General features: G+C 42.3%; 1 protein-coding gene across 5 annotated transcripts in view; it reads right to left on the minus strand.

Annotated features, from left to right (window-relative positions):
- Positions 1-12,274, minus strand: part of ULK4 (unc-51 like kinase 4) — a 487,767-nt gene that overhangs the window by 157,944 nt on the left and 317,549 nt on the right. For all 5 annotated transcript variants that reach the window (XM_070455485.1, XM_070455483.1, XM_070455484.1 and 2 more), the window contains one exon: positions 7,499-7,665. In XM_070455485.1, the coding sequence (XP_070311586.1) occupies positions 7,499-7,665 (167 nt within the window). The remainder of the gene's footprint in view (positions 1-7,498; positions 7,666-12,274) is intronic.

A 12,274-nucleotide genomic window follows, 5' to 3' on the forward strand; every position in this document is an offset into this window, starting at 1 on the left:
GACCCAGGCTGTAGAGTCTCACAATTTCCTTAAAAGAATGGCAGGCTTTACCGTGGTAAACAGTATGGAGGTCCTTCAAAAAACAAAAACGGAGCTGCCACATGATCCAGCAATTGCTCTCCTAGACGTATACCCAGACAAAATTACAGATACATGCATCCCTATGTTCACAGCGGCACAGTTTACAACAGCCAAGACATGGAAGCAATCTAAGTGACCAGCAACAGATGAATGGCTAAAGAAGACGTGGTACATATACACAATGGAATACTCAGTTCAGTTCAGCTGCTCAGTCGTGTCCGACTCTTTGCGACCCCATGAATTGCAGCACGCCAGGCCTCCCTGTCCATCACCAACTCCCGGAGTTTATTCAAACTCATGTCGATGAAGTTGGTGATGCCATCCAGCCATCTCATCTTCTGTCGTCCCCTTCTTCTCCTGCCTCCAATCCCTCCCAGCATCAGGGTCTTTTCCAATGAGTCAACTCTTCACATGAGGTGGCCAAGGTTTTGGAGTTTCAGCTTCAACATCCAATGAATACCCAGGACTGATCTCCTTTAGGGTGGACTGGTTGGATTTCCTTGCAGTCCAGGGGACTCTCAAGAGTCTTTTCCAACACCACAGTTCAAAAGCATCAATTTTTCGGCACTCAGCTTTCTTCACAGTCCAACTCTCACATCCATACATGACCACTGGAAAAACCATAGCCTTGACTAGATGGACCTTTGTTGGCAAAGTAATGTCTCTGCTTTTTAACATGCTCTCTAGGTTGGTCATAACTTTCCAAGGAGTAAGCGTCTTTTAATTTCATGGCTGCAGTCACCATCTGCAGTGATTTTGGAGCCCAAAAAATAAAGTCTGACACTGTTTCAACTGTTTCCCCATCTATTTCCCATGAAGTGATGGCACCAGATGCCATGATCTTAGTTTTCTGAATGCTGAGCTTTAAGTCAACTTTTTCACTCTCCTCTTTCACTTTCAACAAGAGGCTTTTTAGTTCCTCTTCACTTTCTGCCATACTCAGCCATAAAAATGGCCATTTGCAGCAACACAAATAGATCTAGAGATTATCATACTGAGTGAAGTAAGTCACAAAAAGAAAGATAAATACCACATGATATCATTTATATTTGAAATCTAAACTACAACACAGATGAACCTATCTATGAAACAGAAACAGAATCACGGACACAGAGAACAGACTGGCGGTTGCCATGGTAGAGGACGGGAGTGGTTATGGATTGGGAGCATGGGATCAGCAGATGCAAACTATGACATACAGAATGGATAAACAACAAGGTCCTAGTGTGTAGCACAGGGAACTATATTCAGTATCTAGTGAAAAACTGTAAAGTAGAGGGATATATATAACTTGAGACACTGCTATACAGAAGAAATTAACACAATATTGTAAACTAACTATAATTAAAAAAAAAAACAACAATGGTAAGCTTTCCACTGCACAAAAGGCAGAATGTGGAAACTGCTACAGTGGACATGGAAATAAAGCTGAGGTGGGATTAGGGAAAGGGGATAGGACTTCATCACTGGATGGTGGGGTGAGGTCTACAGGGAAGGACATGCGCAGCAGGTGCTTCAGGAGCTGGCATCAGGTGAGGAAAGGCCTGGAGTGACAAGGTGCAGGCTCCCCATGGAAAATGCCAAGGCGACTGGTGCAGGAACAGGGAGCACAAAGGCATGGCATACGAGGCTGGAAACCACCCTGGGGCTGACCATTCCAGGCCTGGACAGTCCTGCCAAGAAAACGATCTTGTGATGAGATAAAGAGATATCATCACAGTCTTCAAAGGGAGGGAGAGACATGCTGAGGACCATGGGCTACAACAGACGAATCTCACTTGCATTCAACCATGAGACAGAAGAGGTGGCAAGAATACAAAGAACTGTACAGAAAAGGTTTTAATGACCCGGATAACCACGATGCATTGGTCATTCACCTAGAGCCAGACATTCTGGAACGTGAAGTCAAGTGAGCCTTAAGAAGCATAACTGTGAACAAAGCTAGTGAAGGTGACAGAATTTAAGCTGAGCTATTTCAAATCCTAAAAGATGATGCTGTTAAAGTGCTACACTCAATATGCCAGCAAATTTGGAAAACTCAGCAGTGGCCACAGGACTGGAAAAGATCAGTTTTCATTTTAATCCCAAAGAAGGGCAATGCCAAAGAACGTTCAAACTACCACACAATTGCACTCATCTCACATGCTAGCAAAGTAATGCTCAAAACTCTCCAAGCTAGGCTTCAACAGTATGTGAACCAAGAACTCCCAGATGTACAAGTTAGATTCAGAACAGGGAGAGAAACCAGAGACCAAACTGTCAACTTACGCTAGATCACAGAAAAACTCAAAAATATACAATTCCAGAAAAATAAATGACCCCATAAAAAAATGGGTCAGAGAACTAAACAGACATTTCTCCAAACAAGAAAAGGCAAGGGAATTTTAAAAACGGACATCTACCTCTCATTCACTGACTATACTAATGCCTTTGACTGGGTGGCTCACAAAAATCTGTGGAAAATTCTTAAAGACATGGGAATTTACCAGACCACCTTACCTATCTCCAGGACACAAGTGTATGAAGGACAAGAAGTAACAATTAGAGCTGGACATGGAAAAATGGACTGGTTCAAAACTGGGAAAGAAGTACATCAAGGCTGTATAATATAGTCACTCTGCTTATTTAACTTTTATGCAGAATACATCATGCAAAATGTCGGGCTGAAGGAATCCTAAGCTTCCTCAAGAATGCTGGGAGAAATATTAACAACCTCAGATATGCAGATGATACCACTCTAATGGCAGAAAGCAAAGAGGAACTAAAGAGCCTCTTAATGAGGGTGAAAAAGGAGAGTGAAAAGCTGATTTAAAGCTCAACTCTAACAAAGCTGAGATCATGTTATCCAGTCCCATCATTGCTTGACAGATAGGGGAAAAGTAGAAATAGTGACAAATCTCATGAGTTTTCAAAATCACCACAGACAGTGACTGCAGCCACAGAATTAAAAGATGCTTGGTCCTTGGGAGAAAAGCTTGGAAGACAAATCTAGACAGCATATTAAAAAGGAGAGACATCACTCTGCCAACAAAAATTCATATAGTCAAAGCAATGGGTTTTTCCAGTAGTCATACGCGAATGTGAGAGTTGGACCATAAAGAAGGCAGAGCACTGAAGAACTGAAGCTTTTGAATTGTGGTGCCGGAGAAGACTCTTGAGACTCCCTTGGACAGCAAAGATATCAAACCAGTTAACCCCTAAAGGAAATCAACCCTAAATATTCATTGGAAGGACTGATGCTGAAGCTCCAACATTTCGGCCACCTAATGCAAAGAGCTGACTCACTGGAAAAGACCCTGATGCTGGGAAAGATTGAGGACAGGAGGAGAAGGGGGTGACAGAGGATGAGATGGTTGGATGGCATCACTGACTCAATAGACATGAGTTTGAGCAAACTCCAGGAGATAATGAAGGACAGAGAAACCTGGCGTGCTGCAGTTCATGTGGTTGCAAAGAGTTGGACACAACTTAATGACTGAACAACAGCCAGAAAGGGGCGAGCTCGTGGGGAAAATCGCAGGGAGAAAGCCGTGGAGGAGTCGAACCGGTAACCTCAAGAGATACTGAAATACAGGGACTTCCCTGGTGATCCAGTGATTAAGACGCCACGCTTCCAATGCAGAGGGCACGGATTTGATTCCTGGTCTGGAAACTAAGATTCCACAAGCTGCACAGAATGTACAAAAATAAATAAAAATGACTTACTTAAAGAGAGAGAGATACTGAAATCCCAACAGCCTTCACATGACTGTGAGATGAAGGAGGACCCCAGGGGCCACATTTCAGTCTTTGGGCAACACTGACACATCTACTAATGGAAAGCAGTTAAACCACCCTCCTCTCGAGTAATGCATGAAGTTTCTCCCGTTATTCCAGAAATGACAGACAAGGGCCAGACTGGGAAGTCGAGTGACCTGGATTTTCATACTGATTATTTTTCTTCCTTAACCTCCAAACTTGTGAGCACCCTGCCCCGCCGTTCACTCTGCAGGACCCTGGATGTGGTTCAAGGTGATGATTTGCTCCACTATTTGCATGCTGATGGTCTTACCAAAATGAAGCTCCCTGACACTCAACAACCTTCCTCTCTTGATTCCTGTTCCAAGATCACAGGGGCCAAGCCCTGGGCTAGGCTCACAAATGCGAAATAAAACCATACATTAATAACTCGTAAGACTGCTAGGAGCTGATTTACTCCAGAAAGACAAACTGAGTGCATTCCCTAGTGCGGGGACACAGACATGAGAACATCACTGCCCCCAGGAATCCTCTGTAAACAGGAAGGGGAGATGACTGCCTTCCCTTTTATTGCTATTAATAACACAGCGACCAATCATGGCTTACTTTCCCTGGGCCAAGTATACGTACTTTCAGCTCGGTTCAGTCGCTCAGTTGTGTCTGACTCTTTGTGACCCCAAGGACTGCAGCACACCAGGCTTCCCCGTCTGTCACCAACTCCCGGAGCCTGCTCAAACTCATGTCCATCGAGTCAGTGATGCCATCCAACCATCTCATCCTCTGTTGTCCCCTTCTCCTCCTGCCTCCAATCCCTCCCAGCATCAGGATCTTTTCCAATGAGTCAGTTCTTCGCATCAGGTGGCAAAAGTATTGGAGTTTCAGCTTCAGCATCCGTCCTTTCAATGAATATTCAGGACTGATTTCCTTTAGGATTGACTGTTTGATCTCATTGCAGTCCAAGGGACTCTCAAGAGTCTTCTCCAACACCACAGTTCAAAAACATCAATTCTTCGGCACTCAGCTTTCTTTATAGTCCAACTCTCACATCCATACCTGACTATTGGAAAAACCATAGCTTTGACTACACAGATCTTTGTCGGCAAAGTAATGTCTCTGCTTTTTAATATGCTGTCTAGGTTGGTCATAGCTTTTCTTCCAAGGAGCAATTGTCTTTTAATTTCATGGCCGCAGTCACCATCTGCAGTGATTTTGGAGCCCAAGAAAATAAAGTCTCTCACTGTTACCATTGTTTCCCTGTCTATTTGCCATGAAGTGAGGGGACCGGATGCCATGATCTTAGCTTTTTGAATGTTGAGTTCTAAGACAACATTTTTACTCTCTTCTTTCACTTTCATTAAGAGTCTCTTTAGTTCTTCACTTTCTGCCATAAGGGTGGTGTCATCTGCGTATCTGAGGTTATTGATATTTTTCCTGGCAATAAATATATCCTTTATATTTACATATCTTGTATTCTCTCATTTAAGTCCCTTGCTGAGTAGTTGGCATCATGTCTGCTTTACAGATGAGGAAACTGACACTCAGACAGGTTAAATAACATGCCCAGCATCTCACAGGTGAAAGTGTTGTGGCTGGGATCTGAATCCAAGGTATTCCCACCTCAAAGTCCACGGGGCCCCCCTACCCCAGTGAGCTGGGCACACATATTTGTGTCTGCTTCTGTATCTTTGGCACAGTACTCCTCAAGGCAAGTTGGGGGCAGAGTCTGGGCTCCTAAGAGACATTCTGACACCTCCCTCCCTCCCCAACTCCTCACCTCCCTGGTACACATGCCTGTCTCCTGAAAAAGAGGCAGGTGCCTCAAAATCTAAACAGCATTATCATTTTAGACACTGGCAACAGCCAAGTTCTAGTTTTAAGAGGTTAGTGTTAAGAGTAGAAACGGGTTTTGAATGCAGAAGAATCCCAAGTGTGGAGCATGTTTACAGATGGAAGAGGTGACTTATGCTTCGAAAGAACCTACAGCTCAGTGTTGCAGGAGGATGTATCTGTCTTTGATGCCCACTCCATTTCTTTACCCAATTGTTTCCTTAATTCAATCTCAAAGAGTCTACCGCTTTCAGACTGATACCAGGTATCATGGAGATCAAAGTCGGTCGTCAAGGTCAAAAGCAATATGTGGCAGATATTACAGGGAAAGATTTAGAACAATGACAGCAGTAAAACATAGACTGGTGCTAAAAAAAAAAAAAAAAGAAAGAAAGAAAGAAAGAAAGAAAGAAAGAAAGAAAAAACAGTGATGTACTGGTACACTAGCAAATTGAAAAAAGAAAATTAGAAAATAATTTGCATTAAGGAGTTTTAAACACCCTTTAATATCTACCTAATGACTTGAAATAAGAAATCTCTATTGTTCTAGAATTAAACAAATTTTTTTAAATGTCTGATCCTTTTTATCCACAACACAATCTCTTATAGATTGATACCATCAAAGTATCCTCTGAGAGACACTTACACCTTAAAGAATTATATAAAGCTACCACTGTGGAAATTGAAACAAGAAATGATGCTCTCTGATGAGATACTTATTAGAAAAAAGAGGGAAATCTAAGAGAAATCCATAATTCAGGATTCCATGAGTACTTAGCCAAGCTTTACTGTTCATTTACAGATAAGCAAATAAAAACAAGCAGGTAGTTCAAAGGCCAATTTCATCTACTGGCTTTACAAGTTTGGGTTAAAACTTATTGACTATCATCTTTGCTGAGGGGCTCTTGGAATTATTTATTAAGCCACACGAAACAAGCTAAATACTTCACCAGCTCCACTGTGGATAAAAGATGCCATTTATCATAATGATGAATAAGAGACCAAACCAGGGTTGAGGGACTCATTCTTGGCTCTTGCTACTATGACTCTTGGCAAGGTATCAGAATGATCTGCTAGCTTCTGCATCTATCCAGGCCAGTATCCTACCAGTAATACACAGCACTTGCGACTTAACTGGGATTCCAAATACAACAGTGAATTCCTGTTGGCTGTGTGCTATCATGTGGTCTAAGGATCAGCTAACTCAGTTGGTTAGAGAAAACATGAAAGGAGACAGGCATGTGGTAAGAGTTAACACTTGGCCCAGAAAGTACTTGATGAACTCATATGCCCTTCCTGTCTCAGACCACAATTCCAGGTTACAGTCTGGGGCAACCTGACTTTTTCCATGGCCACTAAATACACACCTCCAGTTCTCAAAAGCATCTTGCAATTTCACATTATCGGCCATAAGGGAAAGCAAGTGCAAGGTATTTGCATACACACGTGTGTGTATCTATGCATATATATTCACATTACATGCATGTGTGTTCATGCCTGATAACTCAATCCACTACTCCTCACTAGCTAACTATACTGCTGGAGGTCGTGGGAGCACCATCTCCAGACAGCAAAGACTGCATAGTGCATGGCCAACCCCACAATGCAAATGACCTCTTGAGTTGCGGGCAGTTCCCTAATAAGTGCTGACTAAGTCTTGTCTTTGGCCCCTCCTGCTTTCTTTTCATATTCAAATTAGCTGTCTGACATTGGTCACCCAAAGATGACTATTGAATCATATGCTCTTTTTCAAACTGAAAGACACATGAGAGGAAGATGAGAGAAAAGAGAATGATGAGAAAGTGGGGCGTGGTGTAGGGTTGTTGGAAAGGCGGGAGGAGGGGTCCTCTACCTGCAGAGCCAGCCGCACGACTCTGGAAGTGTAGGTCAGCATGCCATGCAGAATGTCTAGCAGGGAGAACAGCAGGGCGGCTGCAGTCTCGTCGTTGTTTCTGTTGTCCACATCCAAACACAGTGTGGCAGTCTCAGTGAACAGGTTACAGATGTGACGGACCAGTCCTGAGGGTAAAACAGGAGAAGGGCCAAACTGTCATCATAAGACATAAGACGTGTCACATGAAGCCAACAGAACAGGCACATGTATTCTACATTCCATAAACTCCGAACAGTCCTTCAACTATATCTGTACTAGACACACGGGAAAGGTTTTGAAAAGCAGGTCCCCACCCCTCACTCCCAGAGAGACTGCCTAGGAGCCTGGGGTTGAGGCCTAGGTATATGCTTGCTAAAAAGTACCCCAGGTGATTCTGATGGGAGGGTTCCCCAAATTACACTTTGAAAAACACCATCCTACATGGACAGGTTTCACAGGGACAGAAGAGTTGCTGACAATGGAAGAAAATGTGTTGGGTGTGAACACCCTGTCCCCAGTTTCTGTTTAAAGGCACAGTTCTTCATGGGATGGCCCAGCGACCACAGGTGAGTCTGTTAGGGGAAGCACGCTGACTGAAACCGCCCACCCTGGCCAGGCACCATAGTAACCATCTGCATGAGTTGTCTTACAACAGGAGGTCCTGATAAGGAACAGGGAACTAATAGGCCTCCACCAACCAGAAGAGTTCAGGAAAGGTCAAAAGGAGACACCACCTGTCCGACCACCTCCCAGAATCCTTCTCTCTGGCATCCATCTTGGCTGAACAAGGCGTGCACCACCAGGAAGGACTCTGAGTCAGAATGACTGGCTAAAGACAACCGGGAAACTAATCCCATCACCATAAAACCCGAGACTGCAAGCCATGTGACAGAGCTGATCTCCTGGGTTCCCTTACCCTCCTGCTCTCCAACCGGGCGCCCTTTCCCAATAAAATCTCTTCCTTTGTCAGCACATGTGTCTCCTCAGACAATTCATTTCCAAGTGTTAGACAAGAGCCCAGTTTTGGGCCCTGGAAGGGGTTCCCCCTTCCTGAAACAAATCCAAGGATCTATCAGGCTTGACGAGTAACTGGGTCACCTCAAGAAGATAAAAGCAATGAAGTGTTTTTCACATGCATTCTCAAAATTATGAAATGTAACATAATAATTTCAAGCAATGTGAAATTGAGAAATTGCCAGGTTCAATCATTTTGTTTCTGCAAACCTCATATTTACAGTGTGGTTGGTCTTCAACTTTTAGTTTGATGTACTTGTTCCAACAAATACATTTAAGCTGATGTTTTGTATTGTTTTTGTTATGTAAAATTACACTTTGAATTCCCCAAATGATTCAGATGCAAAAGTGATGAAAAGACAACATGAAATGTCATAAATCAAAATGGTGAGGGGGTCCTTCAGTCTGAAGAGATCATCATCGTTTGAATGTTCTAGGAAAAGTGAATCTTCCAGTGTAACTATTCTACGCAAGCAAACTGGGGAAGAAACAGGGTAAGGAAATATGACATGTGTTATAAGCTGGACCTGCAATCCATTTATTTATTGGACCTGCAATCCACTTGTCCCTAGTTCTCAGATGATCAACTAGATGGAAACTCTGCCAAGCACAGCCATCCAAGCTCTGCTATCTTTCCCAAACACTGTACAATGTCATTTCCAGTAAACCAATCTGCTTTTCCTAGACAAGTGCAAAGTAATTAGACTACAAAGCAATTAATTCTGTCACTAAAGGCAGAGAGAAACCAAAATTACAGGGCATCAATCAAGGTTGTACTCCTTGTGCTGAAAATTGGCATAGTCACGAAATTGAAAATAAATATATTTGAAGGGAAAGAAATCTGCTAATGAATTAATAGCAAAATTTCTCTATTGAAAGATAAGGTTTGATAGCACAAGTCATCAATGACACATGGTAAAGAAGAGCAACTGGTAAGACATGTGCATCACACTGGCAGGCATTCTCCTGTGAGTTACAAGGCATCCCTCAAGGGCATGCTGTGAATCAGCTCTTGGCATTTGTGAGCTGCAGGGAGAGGAGAAGGGCTTTAAAAAGAGGTTGCCAGGGGGAAAGACTCGGGGGAAGGGATAGTTTGGGAGTTTGGGATGGACACGTACATGCTCCTATATTTAAAATGGATAACCAAGGAGGACCTACATTATAGCGAAGCGAGCTCTGATCCATGTTCTGTGGTGGCCTGGATAGGAGCGGGGTTTGGGGGAGAACAGATACATGTGTATGTATGGCTGAGTCCCTTCGTTGTCCACCTGAAACGATCACACCATTGTTTGCTAATCGGGAGTACTCAAAATACAAAATACAAAGGTCTTTTAAGAGAGTCGTATTTGGTAGACACATGCTACAGGAGAAGGTGTCTTCCTTTGTGGAGTTCACGATCACTCGGTGACACAGCATGCTGATGGCTGGAGGAGCAGGGGACCCAGCTACGTGAACAGCAGAGAAGGACACAGCCCGTCAGAAGGAGGCACTGACCGCTGGATACCCAGCAGCGTGCTGCTTGACTCAGACTAAACAGAAGAGGAACAACTGTGCTCTCCCTGAGTTTCATTCAGTCTGCAAGGAAGGAGTGCAAACAGTGCATGCAACTGAATCCCTACTGGACTGGACTCTCCAGCTTGCTGTGTGAAGGAAAAAAGACAGCAAACACCAAGCTCTGACTATAAACACAGAAGTCACCGCCTGTCGTGGAAGGTGCCCATATGAGATTAGACATGAAGTATGACCGAAATATTTCTTCACAACCGTGACAATGCCAGCGAAGCCCATTAATATGATGTAAGAGGGCTATCTGTCAGTGCTCTTCACAGAACTTTCACTAAAGATGAAAACACACATTTTTCTTGTTTAAACTATTATGAAAAGGAAGAAAGCCATGAGAAATTTTAGAAAAATGAATTCTTATCACCCTCTTCAGTAATTATCAAGGGTTTGCCATTGTCTTAAGTCTCCTTCAACATCTAACAATCCTTTCCCCACCTTCAATTTTTCATGCCATTTATTTGTTGGAGAAATGAGGATATTTTTCCCATAGATGTTCTTCTAGTGCTGCTCCTATAACCGTGCATTTCCTGTAAACTGGTAATTAGACCCAGAGACTAGATTTACTTCAGGTTTGATTATTTTGGCAATAATACTTGGAGTTGGGCACTCTGTATTCCCTGTAGCATTCTATCTGGAGGGATATACTGTCTGTCTGTTCCACCCTTAATGATGTTAAATTGACCTAAGGGTTCAGGGATAGTTAGCCCAACCCATCCAGTATAAATTTCCCCATCAAACATTATCTACTAATGTCCAATGTCCAGTCCCATTATTTCATTAGACATGGCAATACAGAATTTTCAAATTCTGTCAGTCCTTCTGTATTTTTTGAGCTGGTTTTCTCCTGTAAAGAACCTTTGTCAACTAATTTGGATATCATAAAATGTGGTTTGTAAAGGAAGGGCAAGGTAGATGGTTGATAAATGTTTCTTTGTTGTCATCTGCCTGTTTCCAGAAGTGATTTTGGAGTGTCTGGAGGCCCTAAATGTGACCAAACTGGTTAGAGATTACTGAAGTTGTTAATCAGTTCACTATGGAGCATCACTGTGAATGTAATAGATTTTTAAATAACATATCTTATGAATATTAATTGATTTCAACCATTATTCTTTTATGCTCAACTTGTTCCATCTTTGGTCACTGAGAGAGGGCCCTTTAAAGTGTCCTACCTTCCGCTAAGATAATATGTCCCAATTTCACCTTATGAATTACTGCCTAAGACTGGGCATTAGCTCCTTCTCCAAGGAGTCCTGGTTTCTTTTAATGAGAAGGGTATTCAGAGACCATGATCTGAGCACAAGAAAAACTCATTGCTACTGGGCCACTGATTAAGTGGACAGAGATAAGTATACACCTTTCAGACAGGGAAAAAAATAATGAGTTCATGCAGATATTTCCAATTTCAGATTCGAGAAATGGACCCTCATCTATGAGGTCAAATGATTTTCAACAAAGGAATTCTTTAGAAAAATGAAATTATTTTCAATGAAAGAGAATAGAAAAACTGATTAGCTGTTTGAGAGAAAAAAAGGTGCCTAACCACTACCTCACATAATATTAAAAAGTTAATTTCAGACAAACCTCAAATCTAAACATAAAAGCTAAAATTATAAAAGTTCTAGAAGAAAATGTAAGAGATCTTCACAACTAAGAGGTAGGCAAGATTTTTCAGGACTCAAAAAGTCCTCATCATTTGAAAGTGGATAAATTATACTGCACCAAAAATTAAAACTTTTGCAAATTAAGAGACACCATTAAGAAATGCATGCTAAGTTGTTTCAGTTGTGTCCAACTCTTTGCAACGCCATAGACCTTAGCCCACCAGACTCCTCTGTCCATGAGATTCTCTACACAAGAATACTGGAGTGGGTTGCCATGCCCTCCTCCAGGGGATCTTCCCAACCCAGGGATGAAACCTGCATTTTCTGTCTTCTGAATTGGGCAGGGGGGTTCTTCACCACTAGCGTTAAGAAAAAGAGAAGCCAAAGACTAGGAGAAAAATTTATAAATTACATATCTAAGAACTTATATCCAGAGCATATAAATAATTCCTAAACTCAGTAATAAAAAACCGATATATCCAATTTCTAAACTGGGTAATAGCTTTGAACACTTAGTTTACAAAAGATAATGTCAAAGAGCACATGAAAAGTGTTCAACACTGTTAGCCATCAGGAA

This window comes from Odocoileus virginianus, chromosome 26 (assembly GCF_023699985.2).
Source record: "Odocoileus virginianus isolate 20LAN1187 ecotype Illinois chromosome 26, Ovbor_1.2, whole genome shotgun sequence".
Taxonomy (NCBI): Eukaryota; Metazoa; Chordata; class Mammalia; order Artiodactyla; family Cervidae; genus Odocoileus; species Odocoileus virginianus.